Genomic DNA, 16,848 nt, shown 5'->3' with positions numbered 1-16,848 from the left:
AACTTTCTCCTTACTATTTACCAGAATGTTGCCTCGGTGCACAGTCTGAGCTAGGAGGAGAGACTAGATTGTTTGAGGTTGCTTTCCTTGGACCACCAAGGTTTTAGAGAGGACATGATAGAGATATTTAAGATTATGAGGGATATAGATAGGAAACCACTTTTTCCATTAGTAGAAGGTCAGTAATCTGGGCGTGTAGATTTAAGTTATGAGATAGAAGATTCAAAGGAGACTTTGAGGCAATTTCTTTCACTCTGAGGGTGTTTGGAACCCGAAACTCACTGCCTAAAAAAAAAAAGGTGCTCGAGGGTAAGAGACTCTTAGAATATTTATGCTCTAAGTATGTTTTCACTTTTAGTCCATAGTACTGGAGGACATAGAGTTAAGCTGAAAAATGGGATTTGTCAGATCTTTGTTGGCTGTTATGGGAACAATAAGCCAAGTAGACATTTACAGTGTAAAAAGAGGCGATGCGTCTATTATCAATCCAACTATCCATACTTTATAATACCATCACCAACCCAAAGAAGTATAGCTTTCAATGTGACCCAGCCACCACAAATCAGACAAGATATTTCCATCTACCTTTTTTACCTCAGTAATATTCCAACTGCAGATTTAAAACAGAAAAAAATCCATAACACACTATGATGAAATATATTGACTGAGTTGTGATTTTTACTTAATTCATTAAAATGCTTGCTTTAAGAGGCCTCATGTTTCCAAATGAGCTTGGATTTGATACATTTCACCAGAGGAGTAATGCAGTGAATTGAATCTGAATGTTATTTGCTGAGAATTTATGGATAATTCCCAGGATATTCTGGCATCAGCAGTAACTACACTGATTGAGAATACTTGTGTGGTTTCTGGCAGTTTCAGTCCTAGAGCTTTCAAAATTATTTGCAGAAATACAAACATAATATTTACATGGAGTGCTCTGGAAACTTGGGAAAGTGCGCCAAGCAGGGCGAGTCTCATTTCTTTGCTGACTTATTAATGACTAAAAAAAGAGTTGTTGCTTTTTCCTGCTAGAAAAGCAAAGGTGAAAAATATTTGCTTTAAGTATCCTGGGTATTTGCTTTTGAAAACTAAGCATCAGCATGAACAAAGGCTTATCCAAATCTCACCACAATATTGTTGTGTAAATTTCAGAATATTAAAGTTACAACAGGCACGTGACCCTTGGACACAGACTCAAGGTAAATTAAACCTGAATAAAGCTTTTGAGATTTGCCCTCATTTTCAGAATTAAGAATATACTTCAAGGAGAAAAATGCTGGAAGCTGAAGCAAATTGTTGGAGCAGTACTGCTGTTAGTGTTATTAACGCACTTTGGGAACTTGGGTGCATAATCCAAATTCAGTTCAGACAAAGTCATGAATCTCAGCAAATGTGTAATCGTGACAAAGCTTTTTTTTTAAACTTAAAGCTGTTCCTTGTCAAGGAGACGCTGTCCTTAATTTTTTTTTCAGAGGGGCAATAAGCCAGGCTGAGCTCCGATGAGTCTGGTTTGGTACAGAGATGAAAAGAATTTTGAGAGGCCTTTTGTTTATATCTAAACAGATGAGACTTCAGGTCAAAGTGGTCATATGTTTTAGAAGTGACCTGTATAATGAAAGGGAAGTGGTCAGTTCTTTAGCTGGGCTGAGCAATTTTACTTGATTCTTAAACGGGAAAGTTCAACAGGGAGCTGTGAGAAATCTCTCTCTCATCTGCCCTTCAACTTAAACCTGTAAGCAAGGTGTTCCATTTACACTGGATTTTAAAAGGGAGTTTGCTTATTGGGACTGTTGTGTATATTCGGAACAACATACTTAAGTCTAGTTTGGATAGACTGAGTTTTGTAGGGGTTCTTTAGTCTGTTCTGTGTGTTTCATTGTGTAATTTTGTGAATACATTTTTGTCTGTTTTAAAAGCTAGGTTGTCTACTAGATATCTTACTCTGGGTAATTTTTACTGTACACTTACCGAAACAAATTGCAAAGTTATGGCCTGGGGCTGCCTGATTAAGAATATTTTGAGTGGTCTGGCTTCATCGATAATAGATGTGGAGCACTTTGCGGGATTTTAAACAGCAAGTGGTAGGTGCTAGCGTCTTTATTTCGGGTGTTTGTTTGGTTGGGTAGACAAAGCTTGGGATAGGAATGGCTCTTTCAGTCGCCAGAAGTTTTCTGGATGTGGATGCGGTGACTTTGGAAGTTTTGCAAAAAATGAATAAGACCAAGTTGCAAGACTTAGCGGACAAGCTGGAATTGGAACTGCCTGTGTCTGTGAGGAAAGGAGAGATAATTACAGCAGTAGCTCAGCATTCAAACTTGCTGGAGAAGCCATCAGAATCTATAGGGATGGCAAGAATTCAATTGCAAATGAAGTAGCTTGAGTTAGAGGCAAGAGATAAGGAAAAGGCAGAAATGAAACAGTTTGCGTTATGATTAAAAGCAGAAGAGAGGGAAAAGAGGGAGCAGCAGAACAAAGAAAAAGAGAGCAGCAGACAGACAAAATGAGAACAGTTTTCGAATTTCAAAAACTGACACTTAAAAAGGAAAGTCAGCATAAAAGGCTGGAGATAAAGACTGAGAGTAGACTTAGTGCAAAAGAGAGTGAGGATGAGCAAACCCCTGATAGTCATAAGCCTAGTGAGGAACTGGTTAAAGTATGTTCAAGCATTGTTTAAATTTGATGAGAAGGATGTGGAAGCCTGTTTCATTTCATTTGAAAAGGTGGCTAAACAAATACAGTGGCCAGTGGCAATATGGGTTTTGCTGATCCAATCAAAACTCGGAGGTAGGGCTAGTGAGGTATTCACATCCCTATTAGACGAGGTATGTGGGTAGTATGAGGTGAAAAAAGCCAGTTTAAGTGCAGATGAGCTTATACCAGAAGCCTACAGACGTTTCAAGAACCTAAGGAGGAAGCCTGGTCAAACCTATATTGAGTTTGGAAGGATCAAACAATGTAATTTCAACAGATGGACAAGAACTTTAAAAATCAAACAAACCTATTGCCCTTAGGGAGGTAATTATTTTGGAGGAATTCAAAAGTTCATTGCCTGTAGTGCAAACTCATGTGGAACAGCAGAGTTAAAACAGCAAGGTTAGCAGCTGAAGTGATTATGAGCTGCTCCATAAAACACAATTTGGCTTCCAGAATCAATTTCAGTGCATGAGGGATAGAAACTGAGGCAAAAAGGATTCCTCACGTGGAAAGGGAAAGGTAAATCTCAGTGAAGATCATAAGGATAAGTTACCACAGGGTAAAAAAGAAACACTTGAGGGGGACAAAGACGTTAAAAAACTCCGGCGTTTTCATTGTAATAAAGTGGGCCACACAAAATCAGTGTTGGTGGGCTAGGAGAAAGCCAGATGTAGGGAAACCAAACAAGCTTGGCAGTTTTGTTGGACTAGTAACAAAAAGCACAAGGAAAGTTAGACAACTGCCTCAGTGTATAAGATGATCATAGGTTAATTAAGGAGGAAGTGCCTGATCTGCTTAAAAAAATATACATGCAAGGGTATAGTTTATTCACATAGGCCAGGAGCAGTAGGTAAGGAAGTTACAATATTAAGGAACACAGGATCCTCTCAGTCTGTGATGCTGAGGGGACATGCACTCCTGAGGGGCTATTGCCAGAGAAGGTTCTTATTACAAGAATTCATGGTGAGACAAAAAGAGCTTAGTCATGTAAAGTGAGGCTAGAGAGTCCAGAGAAGAGTGGAAAATTTGTAGTAGGAATACTGAACAAACTCAGTTCCAGGAATACAATTTGTCCTTGCAAATGATATTGCTGATTCATCGGTAGGCATGCTGCCTACTGTAGTTGAAAATCCAGTGGAGACGCAGACAATTGAAAAAAAATGAGGGACCTTTATCCAAGCATTTTCCCTGATTGTGTGATCATAAGATCACAGACGCACAAGTTGAAGCAGGAGATATCAAAAGGCACAGGTAAGGAAGCTGACAGAGTTATCCGAAACTTTCTTTGATCAGATAAGTGGAACAGATAAGGAGCAAATACGGAGACATGCAGGTATCTTTAGCTCTACTAAGCTGACTGAATTACAACAGAAAGATAGAGTTTAAACAGTTATATCAAAAGGTATTTACAAATAAAGAAAGTGAATGTATTCCTATGTGTTATTACTTAATAAATGATGGCTTAATGACGAAATGGAGACCATCACACATTCAAGCAGATGAGAAACAGGCAGAGATTCATCAAATTGTTTTGCCAATAGAGTATAGAAAGGAGGTGCTGCAAGTGGTGCATGAGCTACCACTGGGAGGTCATTTAGGGGTGAGAAAAAGCAGGCTAAGATACAAAGACATTTTAACTTGCCTGGACTAAAGAAAGATGTCATTGAATTTTGCCAGACATGTCATACATGTCAGCTAATCAGCAGTAATAAAACACACACCTTTAATAGCAGCATTTGAGGAACATTTCACAAGAGTCTTGATTGATTGAGCAGGTTCCCTACCTCAAACAAAAAGCGGGAATAAGTATTTATTAACAATAATGGATGTGTCCACTAGATTTCCAGATGCAATCCCATTATGCAACATCATAGAGTCATAGAGATGGACAGCATGGAAACAGACCCTTCAGTCCAACCCATCCATGCTGACCAGATATCCCAACCTAATTTAGTCCCAACTGCCAGCACCCAGCCCATATCCCTCCAAACCCTTCCTATTCATATACCCATCCAAATGCCTCTTCAATGTTGCAGTTGTACCAGCCTCCACCACTTCCTCTGGCAGCTCATTCCATACACATACTACCCTGTGCGTAAAAAAGTTGCCCCTTCGGTCTCTTTTATATCTTTCCCTTCTCACCCTAAACCTATGCCCTCTAGTTCTGGACTCCCTGACCCCAGGGAAAAGACTTTGCCTATTTACCCTATCCATGCCCCTCATAATTCTGTAAACCTCTAGAAGGTCATCCCTCAGCCTCCAACGCTCCAGGGAAAACAGCCCCAGCCTGTTCAGCATCTCCCTGTAGCTCATAGATAAAAAGGTTTGTTGAGGGAGAATTACTTCATTTTTTTTCCCCACTGGATACGGACTACCAATAGAAATCCAGTCAGATCAAGGATCAACCTTCCCATCCAAACTATTCGAAGTGGTTATGGATAATTTGGGAATAAAGTCATTCAGATCTACTGAGTACTATCCGGAATCGCAGGGAGCGCTGGATAGGTGGCATCAGACTCTGAAGACCATGTTGAGAGTTTATTGTCAGGATTATCCAGATGATTGGGATAAGAAAATTCCGTTTGTACTTATTGCAATCAGAGATGCACCGAATGAATCAACCAAATTCAGACCATTTGAATTAATATTTGGGAATGAAGTAAGAGGACCATTAAAATTGATTAAGAAGAAATTAATTAGTCAGAATTCAGAGATCACCCATTTGGACTATGTGTCAAATTTTAGAGAACGATTAAATAGAGCCGGAGAGTTGGCTCGACAGCATTTAAAAGTATCACAGTAACAAGACAGATAAGAAATCACAAATTTGTAATTTTGCAATTGTGGAGAAGGTACTGGTGTTATTTCCAATAATAAGTGAGCCTTTAAAAGCAAGGTTTAGTGGACCTTATCAAATGGAGAAGAAATTGAGTGAGGTGAACTACTTGATAAGGACTTCAGACTGGAAGAAATCTCTATGTGTCAGAATATGCTCAAAAGGTATTTTGACAGAGAATGTTATCAAGAGGAGAAGGTATTAATGATTACAGCACAGAAGGAAGAACCAGGTTCAGAGGATTCTGAATTGGACATTTCTCAAATCAAATTGGACAATGAGGAAGTTGTCAAAAATTGGGATAAATTATTGAGTTACTTTCCACAAGAAAATCAAAGACCTTAAAGAGTTATTACTATCACGCGGGGAGATATGTGGAAATAAACTGGAAAGTACTAACCTAATTGTGCACAATGTAGATATAGGAGATGCTGTTCCAATTAAGCAACATCCTTATAGGCATAACCCTCTAAAGTTGGCACAGGTTCAGAAGGAGATAGAGTGCATACTCCAAGATGGCATAATTGGAGTGAGTTACAGTGACGGGAGCTCACTGATAGTCATGGTGCCAAAGTCAGATGGTACCCAGGTTATATGTGGACTATCAAAGTCAATGCTGTTACAAAGACTGATGCATTTCCAATTCCATGGTTGGAGGACTGTGCTGGAAAAAGACAGCGCAAAGGCACTTTCGGCTTTCATAACGCTAAATGGACTAAATCAGTTCAAAGTCACACCATTTGGCATGAAAAACGCTCCAGCCACATTTCAGAGACTGACTAATAAGGTCATTGCCAGATTACCCAACCATGTGATGTACATTTACGACTTGGTGATTTTTAGTCACTCATGGAAGGAACATTTACAGCGTTTATCAGACTTGTTTGATCGACTTGGGAAGGCAGGCTTGGTGACAAACCTAGCCAAAAGTGAATTTTCCAAAGACAAGTCACCTTCCTGGGCCACGTTATTGGGAATGGATAAATGGCCTCATGGGATGCGAAAACAAAAGTAATTGGAGAATTTCTCACACCGATGATAAAAGCAGTCCTACAGTTCCTGGAGTTGAGTCGATTTTATCACAAGTTTGTGCCGAACTTCAGCAGTGTGGCTGCTCCACTCACTGAATTGTTAAAAAGGGAAAGATGCTTCAATGGACAGCGGACTGTCAAAAGGCATTTGACAATCTAAAAACTATGTTAACCACTTTCCCAGTATTAGCCACACCAGATTACATGAAGCCTTGCAAGGTGGCTATCGATGCCAGTGATGTGGGTGCTGTTGCAGTACTCCTGCAGGAGGATGACATGGGAATAGAAAGCCCCATCGGGTATTTTTTCAGGAAGTTGAACGTTCATCAAGAGAAATATTCAACGGTGGAAAATGGGACTTTAAGCTTGGTGTTGATCTTACAACATTTCAGTTTATATTACCAGCAATGCATCTGCGACAATCGTATACACTGATCACAACCCATTGTAAGGATAAAAATGCTATTGTTTAGATGGAGCTTGTGGTTGCAGCCGTTCAATTTGACAATTGGGCATATGGCAGATCACAAAAACACGATAGCCGATGCATTATGGAGACTCAAATGAGATACGGAGGCGGTCGGTGGTGGGTTTACTGTGGCCTGAATTTGCATGTGGTTGTGCGTGTTTGCATGTTTATAGTTAGTATAGTGTATATGTGTTTTTAGATATTAACTGGTTTTTGAAGGGTTAAAAATGAAGCCATCTTTTGGTATTTTATTTTTTGGGGGGGGGGGAAAAAGGTGTCACAAAGCTCGTTCTTTTTTTTCCCTAAAAGCTGTTCCTTGGCTCAAGGAGACTTTGTCCTTGATTTTTCTCAGAGGAGCAATAAACTGGGCTGGGCTCCAGTCAGTCAGTCAGTTTTGGTACAGAGAGGAAAAGGATTTTGAGACTTCAGGCCAAAGTGGTCATGTTTTAGAAGTGCCCTGTATAATGAAAAGGGAGAGGCCAGCTCTTTAGCTGGGCTGAGCAGTTTTACTTGAGTCTTAAACTGGGAAGTTTAACAGAGAGCTGTGTGGAAACTCTCTCACTCTGCCCTTCAACTTCAACCTGTAAGCAGGTGTTCCATTTATACTAGTTTTTAAAAAGGGAGTTTGCTGATTGGGACTGTTGTGTATATTTGGAACCGCATAATTAAGTGTAGTTGGATAGGTTGAGTTCTGTAGGGGTTCTTTATTCTGTTCTGTGTTTCATTATGCAATTTTGTGAATACATTTTTGTCTGTTTTAAAATCTAGTAGTCAACCGAGCTAACTTAATCAGAGTAATTTTCACTGTACACTTACCAATACAAATTGCAAAGCTATGGTCTGGGGCTGCCTGCTTAAAAATATTTTGAGTGGTCTGGCTTAGTTCATAACATAATCTACAAGAGTTTAAGAGAGGTTGAAGTCCTCAGGTAGCTTTGGGACATTGGTCACAGCGTTGTTGTGGTGAAACCCAATCTTTGACAGGTGTTTCCCATAGAAATTTGGTTCCAGTGACCCAGCCGTAAGAAAGCCTTCTTTTTGCACTATTCCTCTCGCCTTACATTAACCTGCTTTACCTTACTGCCACTTACTCATTAGCAGGTGGTACAGAAAGAAAAACATTTGAGAAAGTTGGTGGCTAGTAGTTAAAACACAGAAACTTTGCAAGGAATAATTAATTTTAAATCACCAGTTTTCAGAAGAGAGCTTAGAAAATGTCTGAAATGCTACTGTCCTAATTTATGGAACTTTAGATGTGCAACAGATCCCTCATTGGAATTATTTCACAGATCAAACAGTAATCACTGACCAAACCAACATGCGCTGACACGTTGGCAGCACAGTGGCTTGGTGGTTAGCACTGCTCCTCATAGTACCAGGGACCCGAATTCAATTGCAGCCTCAGGCGACTGTCTGTGTGGAGTTTGCACGTTCTCTCCGTGTCTGCGTGCATTCTCTGGGTGCTCCGGTTTCTTCCCACAGACCAAAGATGTGCAGGTTAGGTGAAGTGATGTGCTAAATTGCCCATAGTGTCCAGGGATGTCTAGGTTAGGTGCATTAGTCAGGGGTAAATATAGGAAAGGGGGAATAGGTGTGGGTGGGTTACTTTTCGGAGAGTCAGTGGGGACTTGTTGGGCCGAAGGGCCTGTTTCCACACTGTAGGGATTCCATGATAATTTACACAAACTGAACTCCACAATTTTAGAATCATAATATACAAGGTGAATGGTTTATTCTTTTGAGAACTTTTATAAAATGCAAGATTATTCAGTGAAATGCTTTTGTTAGTCCTCGAAAACGTTAATCAAAACCAAGAAAAGATGAACAAATCCAAATATTTATAAAATATGATTTCCTATAATTTCACCTGTTCCAAGATAAAAGATACAGTTTCCAGCACCAAACGGAGATCTTGTTTTTCCAGAGAGAGTGCAGCTTGTAGCTTTTCTTTCTCTTCTTCATTAAATGAATGTTCATCCTAAAACCACAACAAAAAGGATTGAAAGCAAGAGGTTTAATCAACACTGTAAAAATATACTAATAAATTGTACACAATTAGTTTTGAATGGCACCTTATTGAGTTGCAAGAATGCTTTTATAAAGTTAACTTCAATTCAAACCAAGATGAGGTGAGAGAGACTGCCCTAGATTGTTTCAGTATCTGAAGAGTTGCAAACTGTGCTGGACATTATGTGACCATCAGCAAACATCCCCACTTCTGACATTATGATAGGGAGAAAGTGGGTGATGAAGCAACTATGATGGTGGTCCTGAGGGGTTCTTGCAAAGATATTCTAGAGTGAAGATAGCTGACCTCCAGCAAGCAATTATATTCCGACAATTCTAACTGGCAAAGGTCTATCTGATTTCCACTGGTTCATTTTGCTAGGGCTCCTTGATGCTACATTTGGTCAAATGCAGCATGGACAAAGGGCGATCTCACCTCATCCCTGGAATTCAGCTCCTTTGCCCATGTTTGAACTAAGGCTGTAATGAGGTCAGGAGCTGTGTAACCCCAGTGGAACCCAAACTGGATGTTAGTGAGCAGGTGCTGATTGATAGCACTGTTGATGACACCTGCCATCACGTTACTGATAATTTAAAGGAGCGATGGGGTGGGAATTGGCCAGACTGGATTTGTTCTGGTGGTGTATACCATCTCTTCAGTGTCAAAATCCTGGAATTTCTTCCTTAACAGCATGGTGTGTCTACCTATAGCAAGTGGACTGCAGAAGTTCATGGAGGATACACTTCTTAAGGGCAACTGGGAATGAGAATTTTACGCTGTGCCAAAGACAACCATATCCCTCGAATGAATTTTTAAAAAGGTAACAGAGTAGCAAAGAAGTTCAAGGATAACAGAGGGGTTAAATGGTTACACTGGGAGGATCAACAATGGTAGAATCCAATATGACTGACAGGAGAGGATAGGAGGTTTGGCCTAAAGCCAACTGTTAGATGATTTCTCCTTATATTGTCTCTTATCACTTCTCATTTTTTCATACTCCCTCCGAACTTCTTATATTTGCCCTGTTTTCACTTGTTTAATCAGCCTGACACCTGCCTTTTCCATTTTTTTTGCTTTGTCTTAATCTTCACTTCTTTTGTTAGCCAAGAAGTTCTGATTTTGTTTATATTAATTTGAATTTCTTTAAGAATGTACTTCAAAAATCTCTTATAGCAGTCTATTTTTCTGCTTGAGATTTGCCTAGCAATCTTGGTTCTGATGAACATCAAATCCATCTAGTTTCCTTGAAGTTGGCTCTTACTCGATTTCTTTTTCCACTAACCCAAACCCTTTAACAATAATTATTTCAACCCCTCACCCCAAATGTTCACTTAATGACATTTGGTCCATTTAACTGACTTCATTCCACAGAACCAGATCCAGCAATCCATCCTTCCTCATTGGGTCTAAAACATCACTGATTAAGACAATTTCCCTGAACTCACGAAAGAAACTCCTCCCGTTTTGTTCTTTACACTAGATATCCTAATATAGAATACAGTAATCATAAAGTTCCCCATAACTACAGTTCGAGCTTCTCCAATTATCTTGCAAACTTTTTCCTGCATGTAAATTCAATGAATGGTACAATAATCCGCTTGTATAATAATTCATCTATTATTTATTAGCTCCAACTAAAGACCAGCTCAAGAGCATCTATTTTCTCCAGCATAGTACAATATTCGGAGATATTATAATCACATACTGTCTCTTCCAATCGCTTATACGCTTTGCTCTAATGTTCCCTCCCTGTCAAAGTAATTTAAATCCAGTCGAACATTACAAGAATACTACCCACAAGGACACTAGATCTGTTGGTTGAGATGCAACAAGTTTAGTTTCCTATAGAACTTATCCAGGTACCCAGGAATCTAAGCTCTATTGCCCCTACCAGAACTCTAGGAATTCATCCACTACTTCTAACCTCCACTTTTGTACCCAGCAACTCAAGTCACTTGAGGTAATCAGATTACTTTGAGGTCCTGCTTGCAAGCCTCCTCCGAGCTCCCCAGGATACCAGTTGCCAAAAATCAGCCAGCAAAATATGATCTTTCTCACTACGCACACTGTTGGAACCATTATGCTGGCAGTCTACCCAACCTGTCAAAGAACTCAGCAGCTGCTCAGGGTCACCTTGACTCTGACACCATGAAGGTATCATACATTCTGTATTCATATATACAGCAGAGATGCCAGTTTCCTCCTTAACTGTAGACTATATAACTTAGCTATAAGATGATATTAAACAAGATTAGATTCTATTCTCTGGAAGTCAGGAGGTGAGGAATTAGCAAAATTAGTTTTCAAAATGTTAAGGAAAATTGTTAGGATAGGTAGAAACATTTCTGCAATTTGGGGAACTCAGAAGTCAGACAAGGTGCAAAAATTAGAGAGGACCTTTCGGGAGTAAAATTATGAAATAGTTCACCAAGCAAGTGATGCAAATGGTAATTGATGCAAGATCAAAATTTAGTTTCAGGCAGTTATTCCAAGATGATAAGGCCCATGAGCCAGAGAGATTATAATGCAATAGGAATGGTCTAGGCTAATCACCTGCAGGCAGGGATGAAAATCCCACCACAGCACTGCTGGAATCTAAAGTGTTTTTACTTCTAGTCCAGAAGATCCAGGCTCAAGTCTCACCTGTTCTCAAGGTGTGTTATTGTAATGTTAGAGCAGGTTGATTGAAATACTTAGAAGGCTCATGGAAGGGGCTCAGAGGCCAGGGTTCAAATCCCATCTGCTTCAGAGGTGTGTAATGACACATCTGAACAACAGGACTCTGTTCTGAGGAAGAGTCACTCAATTTGAAATGCTAACTTTGATTTCTCTCCACAGATGTTGCCAGACCTGCTGAGCTTTTGCAAAATTTTCTGACTTACAGCACCTGCAGTTCTTTTGGATTTTATTTAGAAAAATCTGTTTTTTTTCCATAAAGCACCATTGCGTTAAATGGATTGAATTATATTATTTAAATCAAAACAGGGAGCACATAAAAGCAATCCATTTGTAATGGGAACTAAATACTTTTTAAAACATTGTCAGTTCATATCCTGGGGGCGGCGCAGTGGCTAGCACTGCTGCCTCAAAGCTCCAGGGTTCGATTCCTGCCTCGGGTGACTGTGTGGAGTTTGCACATTCTCCCCTTGTGTGCCAGGGTTTCCTCCAGGTGCTCTGGTGTCCTCCCACAATCCAAAGATGTGCAGGGCATGCGAATTGGTCGTGCTAAATTGTCCATAATGTTCAGGGTAAATGTAGGGGAATGGGTCTGGGTGGGTTACTCTTCGGCGGGTCAGTGTGGATGTGTTGGGCTGAATGACCTGTTTCCATACTCTATGTAATCAAATCTAATTATACCATGACAGTAATAACATTTAGTTGTTTCAGTGTGATAGCCTGCTGCCATAAAGAAAACATTTCTATTTTTTAATTAAGTACCTTCAAATGAAGTTTCTGAAGAATGCGAGACAGCAGGCGGGGGAATTTACCATCATTGATTCCATTGATTAAAATTACAGCTTGCTTTATGCTGAAGAAAAAACAAATTGGATGATTAACTTTATTCAGTTTCTACATAAGTTCTAAAGGTAGATCTAAACAAAATTAAAACTAAGACTTCAGTTCAGTAAAAGGGAAATAAATTTATTTAAAAAGTGCAGTTTGAGGGGCACCCCATATCCTGAGATGCCATTTTTTGATAACCCACTAAACTGAAGTCTCTGATCAGACAGACATATTGTTGCTGACCAGCAATATTCAAAAAGCCAGTAATTCTCCCAGAGTCTGCCCAATTCTCGCCAATCAATACTAGTATCTAGCTCAGTATTTGCTGTTTGTGGATCTTCCTGACTATAATTTGGCTGTGACGTTTCTCTACATAACATAACTACAATTCAAACAGAGTGGTGCTGGTTGTAAAGCACTTTAAACATTCTGAAGAAACAGTGTTATTTAATTACAGGAAAAACAAACAAAATCCCAAAGAACCGTGGATGCTGGAAATCAGAAACAAAAACAAATTGCTGGAAAAAACACTGTCGGTCTGATAGCATCGGTGGAGAAAAATCTGTTAACGTTTCAGGTCCAGTGACCCTTCTTTAGAACAGGTTCGAACACGTTGTTAACTCTGCTTTCTCTCCACAGATGCTGCCAGACCAAGTGTTTTTCCAGCAATTTCTGCTTTTGTTTTTCTTTGCACTTAAATGGGAGATTATTTAAATAACATGTGTTCAAATCATGTTGTAACACCATGCTTAGAAGTATTAAATTGAGCTCCATTAACGAAAATGCAGCTGAATCTGTGAGCTGGCGTCCTAGAGTTTAATCTTATGCCTTAAGAGACATGCTTTGGTATATCGTGTCCAAAACTTGCAAGGGATTTAACCGACTTTATTAAAATAAGTAATTACAAACTTCAAAATTCAAAAAAGTGAATTCAGATTACATCAGACTTGAAGTTTATCAAACCAGTGAGGATACCAATATTTCCCATTTGCCAAAGATCAAGGTAGCAATCAAGAGCTCTTACTGATACATCAATACTGATACTTTGCTTTCATTCCATAAGATTTTAAACATTGAAGTTTTGCCATTTTAATTTAATTGTAATAACACTGGATTACAAACAAGCATCGATGTGGGACTAAGCACAAAGTGTTAGCACAAGCATAGTAAGTCAAATGACCTCCTGTACACTTCTATGATACTTGAGCAATAACTGCTTTCTTAAAATGTACTGATGCATCTTTTTATTTATAAAATCACTAGTCACTGTTTTAACAATTTGTTGGAATAGATTTTTACCTCATGGTTTACTTGTCTGCTTATCAAATGCAGTACTAGACAACATCAAAAGGGGGCATAGTTTAAAAGTAAGGGGCACCTTTACTTTAAAAGTTAAGATGAAGATAGAGATGAGGAAACATGTTCCTCGCAGGAGGGTTCTAGGTCTTTGGAATTCCCTTCCTGAAAAGTTAATTGGATGTAGTATCTTTTAAATATTTTAAAACTGAGCTAGACAGATTCTTAATTATCATGGGGGCAAAGGATTATCAGGAATATGCAGGAATGTCAGATTGAGGTGAAAATCAGATCAGCCATTATCTTACCCGAATGGCAGAGCATGCTCAAAGGACTCAGATCTACCCTTGTTCCTTGTTTGCATTAAAACATTCCTACCCTAAGTCACCAATGGCATCCTTAGAGATTATGAGCAAGTAATATTACCTCACCTTCTTTTTCAAAAGGAAGACGATTTCCCTATAAGTTCTACTTTCATTATTCAGCTCAATAAAATAGCCCTTACTTGGTAGAGCTTGCAAACGTCTGCTTGTATACAGAGATTTCCATGAATATTTCTGCACTGTCACAGTACATACAGAACTCTTGACAACTGCACCAAAGGATCTTTCCTTTATTCCCTTCTATGCTTGCTGTTAACATCATCTTCCCTTCACATGGGGACGGATTTCCTGCTGGTCCGACAGACTGTCATTATGCCAGCACAAATCAGAGTTTGGGGACCGTGAAGAATAGAGGTTCTGAAGGAATTTTCCAGGAAATTGAATTTTCCTCTGTGCTATTCCTTAATGTCTACAGCCCTCAAAGTGTCCATAAAAATTGGATGGTACGGACAAAAGTAAAGAACAACTGTTACTCAGGAAAGGTTAAACTGTTAAATACATAATCCAACTCCTGCGCAACTATTAAAGTGACCCCATACTTACTTCGCACACATTTCGCCGAATACACTCAGCCCGATGCATTGACTTGATGTCCCCAAGATCTGATACATCCTGCTAGGAAAACGGCAACTCTCCGCAGCCTACAACACCGCCCTGGACTCTGAACACCTCTCCTGTTCCTGATTCCCAAAACCCTTCCCTTACAATATACCCAACCCATCCCAATCAGACCCACTATTATGACCAACCCAAGCCTAAAACTGTCGCTACTGGACCTGATCCCAAAACCTGTCATCGGACCTAACATGACTCAACCCACCCTCACCTTACTGAACCTGAAGTCCAAAGATTCGCAGAGTTATACAGCACAGAAACAGACCCTTCAGTACAACACACCTGCGTCAACTAGGAATCCTCAATTAATCCAGGCCCATTTGTCAGCAATTGGCCCATATCCCTCTAAACCTTCCCTATTCAAATACCCATCCAGATGCCTTTTAAATGTCATAAATTGTACTTATCTCCATTACGTTCTATGGCAGCTCATTCCATACATGCACCAGCCTCTACATGAAAAAGTTGCCCCTCGGGTCACATATCTTTCTTCTTTCACCTTAAATCCATGTTCTTTAGTTTTGGATTCACCCTATCTATACCCCTCAGGGTTTTATAAACCCATAAGCTCATTCCTCAGTCTCAAAAAAAAGCCCCAGGGTATTGGGGGGAAAAGAGCCCAGGGAAAAAAAAGCCTCAGGGTATTCAGCTTCACCCTTTACCTGAAACACTCCAATCCCAGAAAAATCCTTGTAAATCTTTTCTGAACCCTTTCAAGTTTAACAGCATCTTTCCTATAGAAATACCAACCTCCTCACCTGTTGCCAGACAATCTCTCCTGATCACATCAACCTACCTTAATGAGCCTCCTTGCCACTTACCCACTGGCATCCTACCCCCCACAACAGCTGACAGTGTATCCATCTGGTCTACTTAACTGGCACCCAACTCTCTCAGTACCCTGATAAGACATTTAGGTTATGTACTTAACGCTTTGACAGCAGGTGTCAAAGTGCTTGTCCGGAACTTTAAACGTCAGAATACTGCAACAGACTGCTGTGAAAAGAGGCGAGGCTTGCCTTCCCATTCTCAAAGTTCTGCGGGAGCCCACATTTCTTGACCAGAATCTCCTCAGAAGTCTACAGTTCTCATCTTCCACTAAAAAGAAAGGCCAAAGTAATAATCTGCAGGAAATTGAAACTAAATCAGGCCCATGCATTAATTGACAATATCCTATTCTGCCCTGCCATCATTTATTCTGATTTCACTAACTTCTCCCTCACTGAATGTGTGTGTGTAACATCTAAATAATGTACAAATTCTCGGTCATATATTGAGAGAACAGCCTTTCGCGCCCAATAATTTTATAATCCGGCTTCCAGCTCGATGACTTGTTTCAGACTAAACCAGTTCACAACCTGAACATCCAGTTCAACACCCAGGTGAAGTTCCCATCCCAGGACTGAGAGACCATCAACCAGTCACCTCAGTCACTCACCCGCTGCCGAAACCTCCATCCGGGGCGAGACAAACGCAAGCAGTTGCTGTTCACTAGATTTATTTTGCAGCTCATCAGAACAGGTTTTAAAATATAAAGTGCAGGCCATTTTAAGATAAAACATTGAAGTTAGGAATGTGTTAAACCTTTCTCCTTTATCTGCGTTTACCTTCCGGTTTCTTTAACAATTGCAGCCATTTGGCCGGGAGCATACACCCGGCTGAGGGTCAATGTCTGGTCACTCTCCCTGTTCGGCCACTCGCTCGCGTTGGTGTCTCTCTCCGATCACTTTCCCTTTATCTCTCTGGTCACTCCTTGCGAGAACACACGTTGTTCATCAGCCTCTCACTCCCCAGGGCCCAATGACCAGTCGCGACACGGGACACTGCAACCCATTTCCGGTTCCGGTCCGTGCTAAGGGATCACGTGAGCGGTGACAGTTGCTCAATGCTCGAGCAGGAGGAGGCGGATGCGGAGCGGTCACGTGGCTGATCAGTGGAGAAGTAAAGCCGGGCCCCTCTCTGCAGTCAGGTACAGATCACAGAGCGGGCACACCCTGTGTGTGGGAGAT

At 40.3% G+C, this 16,848-nt stretch overlaps 1 protein-coding gene across 2 annotated transcripts in view; it reads right to left on the bottom strand.

The window, feature by feature from the left end:
- Positions 1-16,646, bottom strand: part of commd10 (COMM domain containing 10) — a 90,405-nt gene extending 73,759 nt beyond the window's left edge. The window contains exons 1-3 of one of the 2 annotated variants that reach the window (XM_043711289.1): positions 16,447-16,646; positions 12,480-12,570; positions 8,901-9,011 (exon numbers count right to left, since the gene is read on the bottom strand). In XM_043711289.1, the coding sequence (XP_043567224.1) occupies positions 8,901-9,011; positions 12,480-12,570; positions 16,447-16,475 (231 nt within the window). In that variant the 5' untranslated portion in view covers positions 16,476-16,646. The remainder of the gene's footprint in view (positions 1-8,900; positions 9,012-12,479; positions 12,571-16,446) is intronic. The other variant, XM_043711296.1, reaches the window with a different exon arrangement.
- Positions 16,647-16,848: the final 202 nt, after the last annotated feature.

Source organism: Chiloscyllium plagiosum, chromosome 2, assembly GCF_004010195.1.
Source record: "Chiloscyllium plagiosum isolate BGI_BamShark_2017 chromosome 2, ASM401019v2, whole genome shotgun sequence".
Lineage (NCBI taxonomy): Eukaryota > Metazoa > Chordata > Chondrichthyes > Orectolobiformes > Hemiscylliidae > Chiloscyllium > Chiloscyllium plagiosum.
This window is presented reverse-complemented; position numbering and strand designations above follow the sequence as displayed.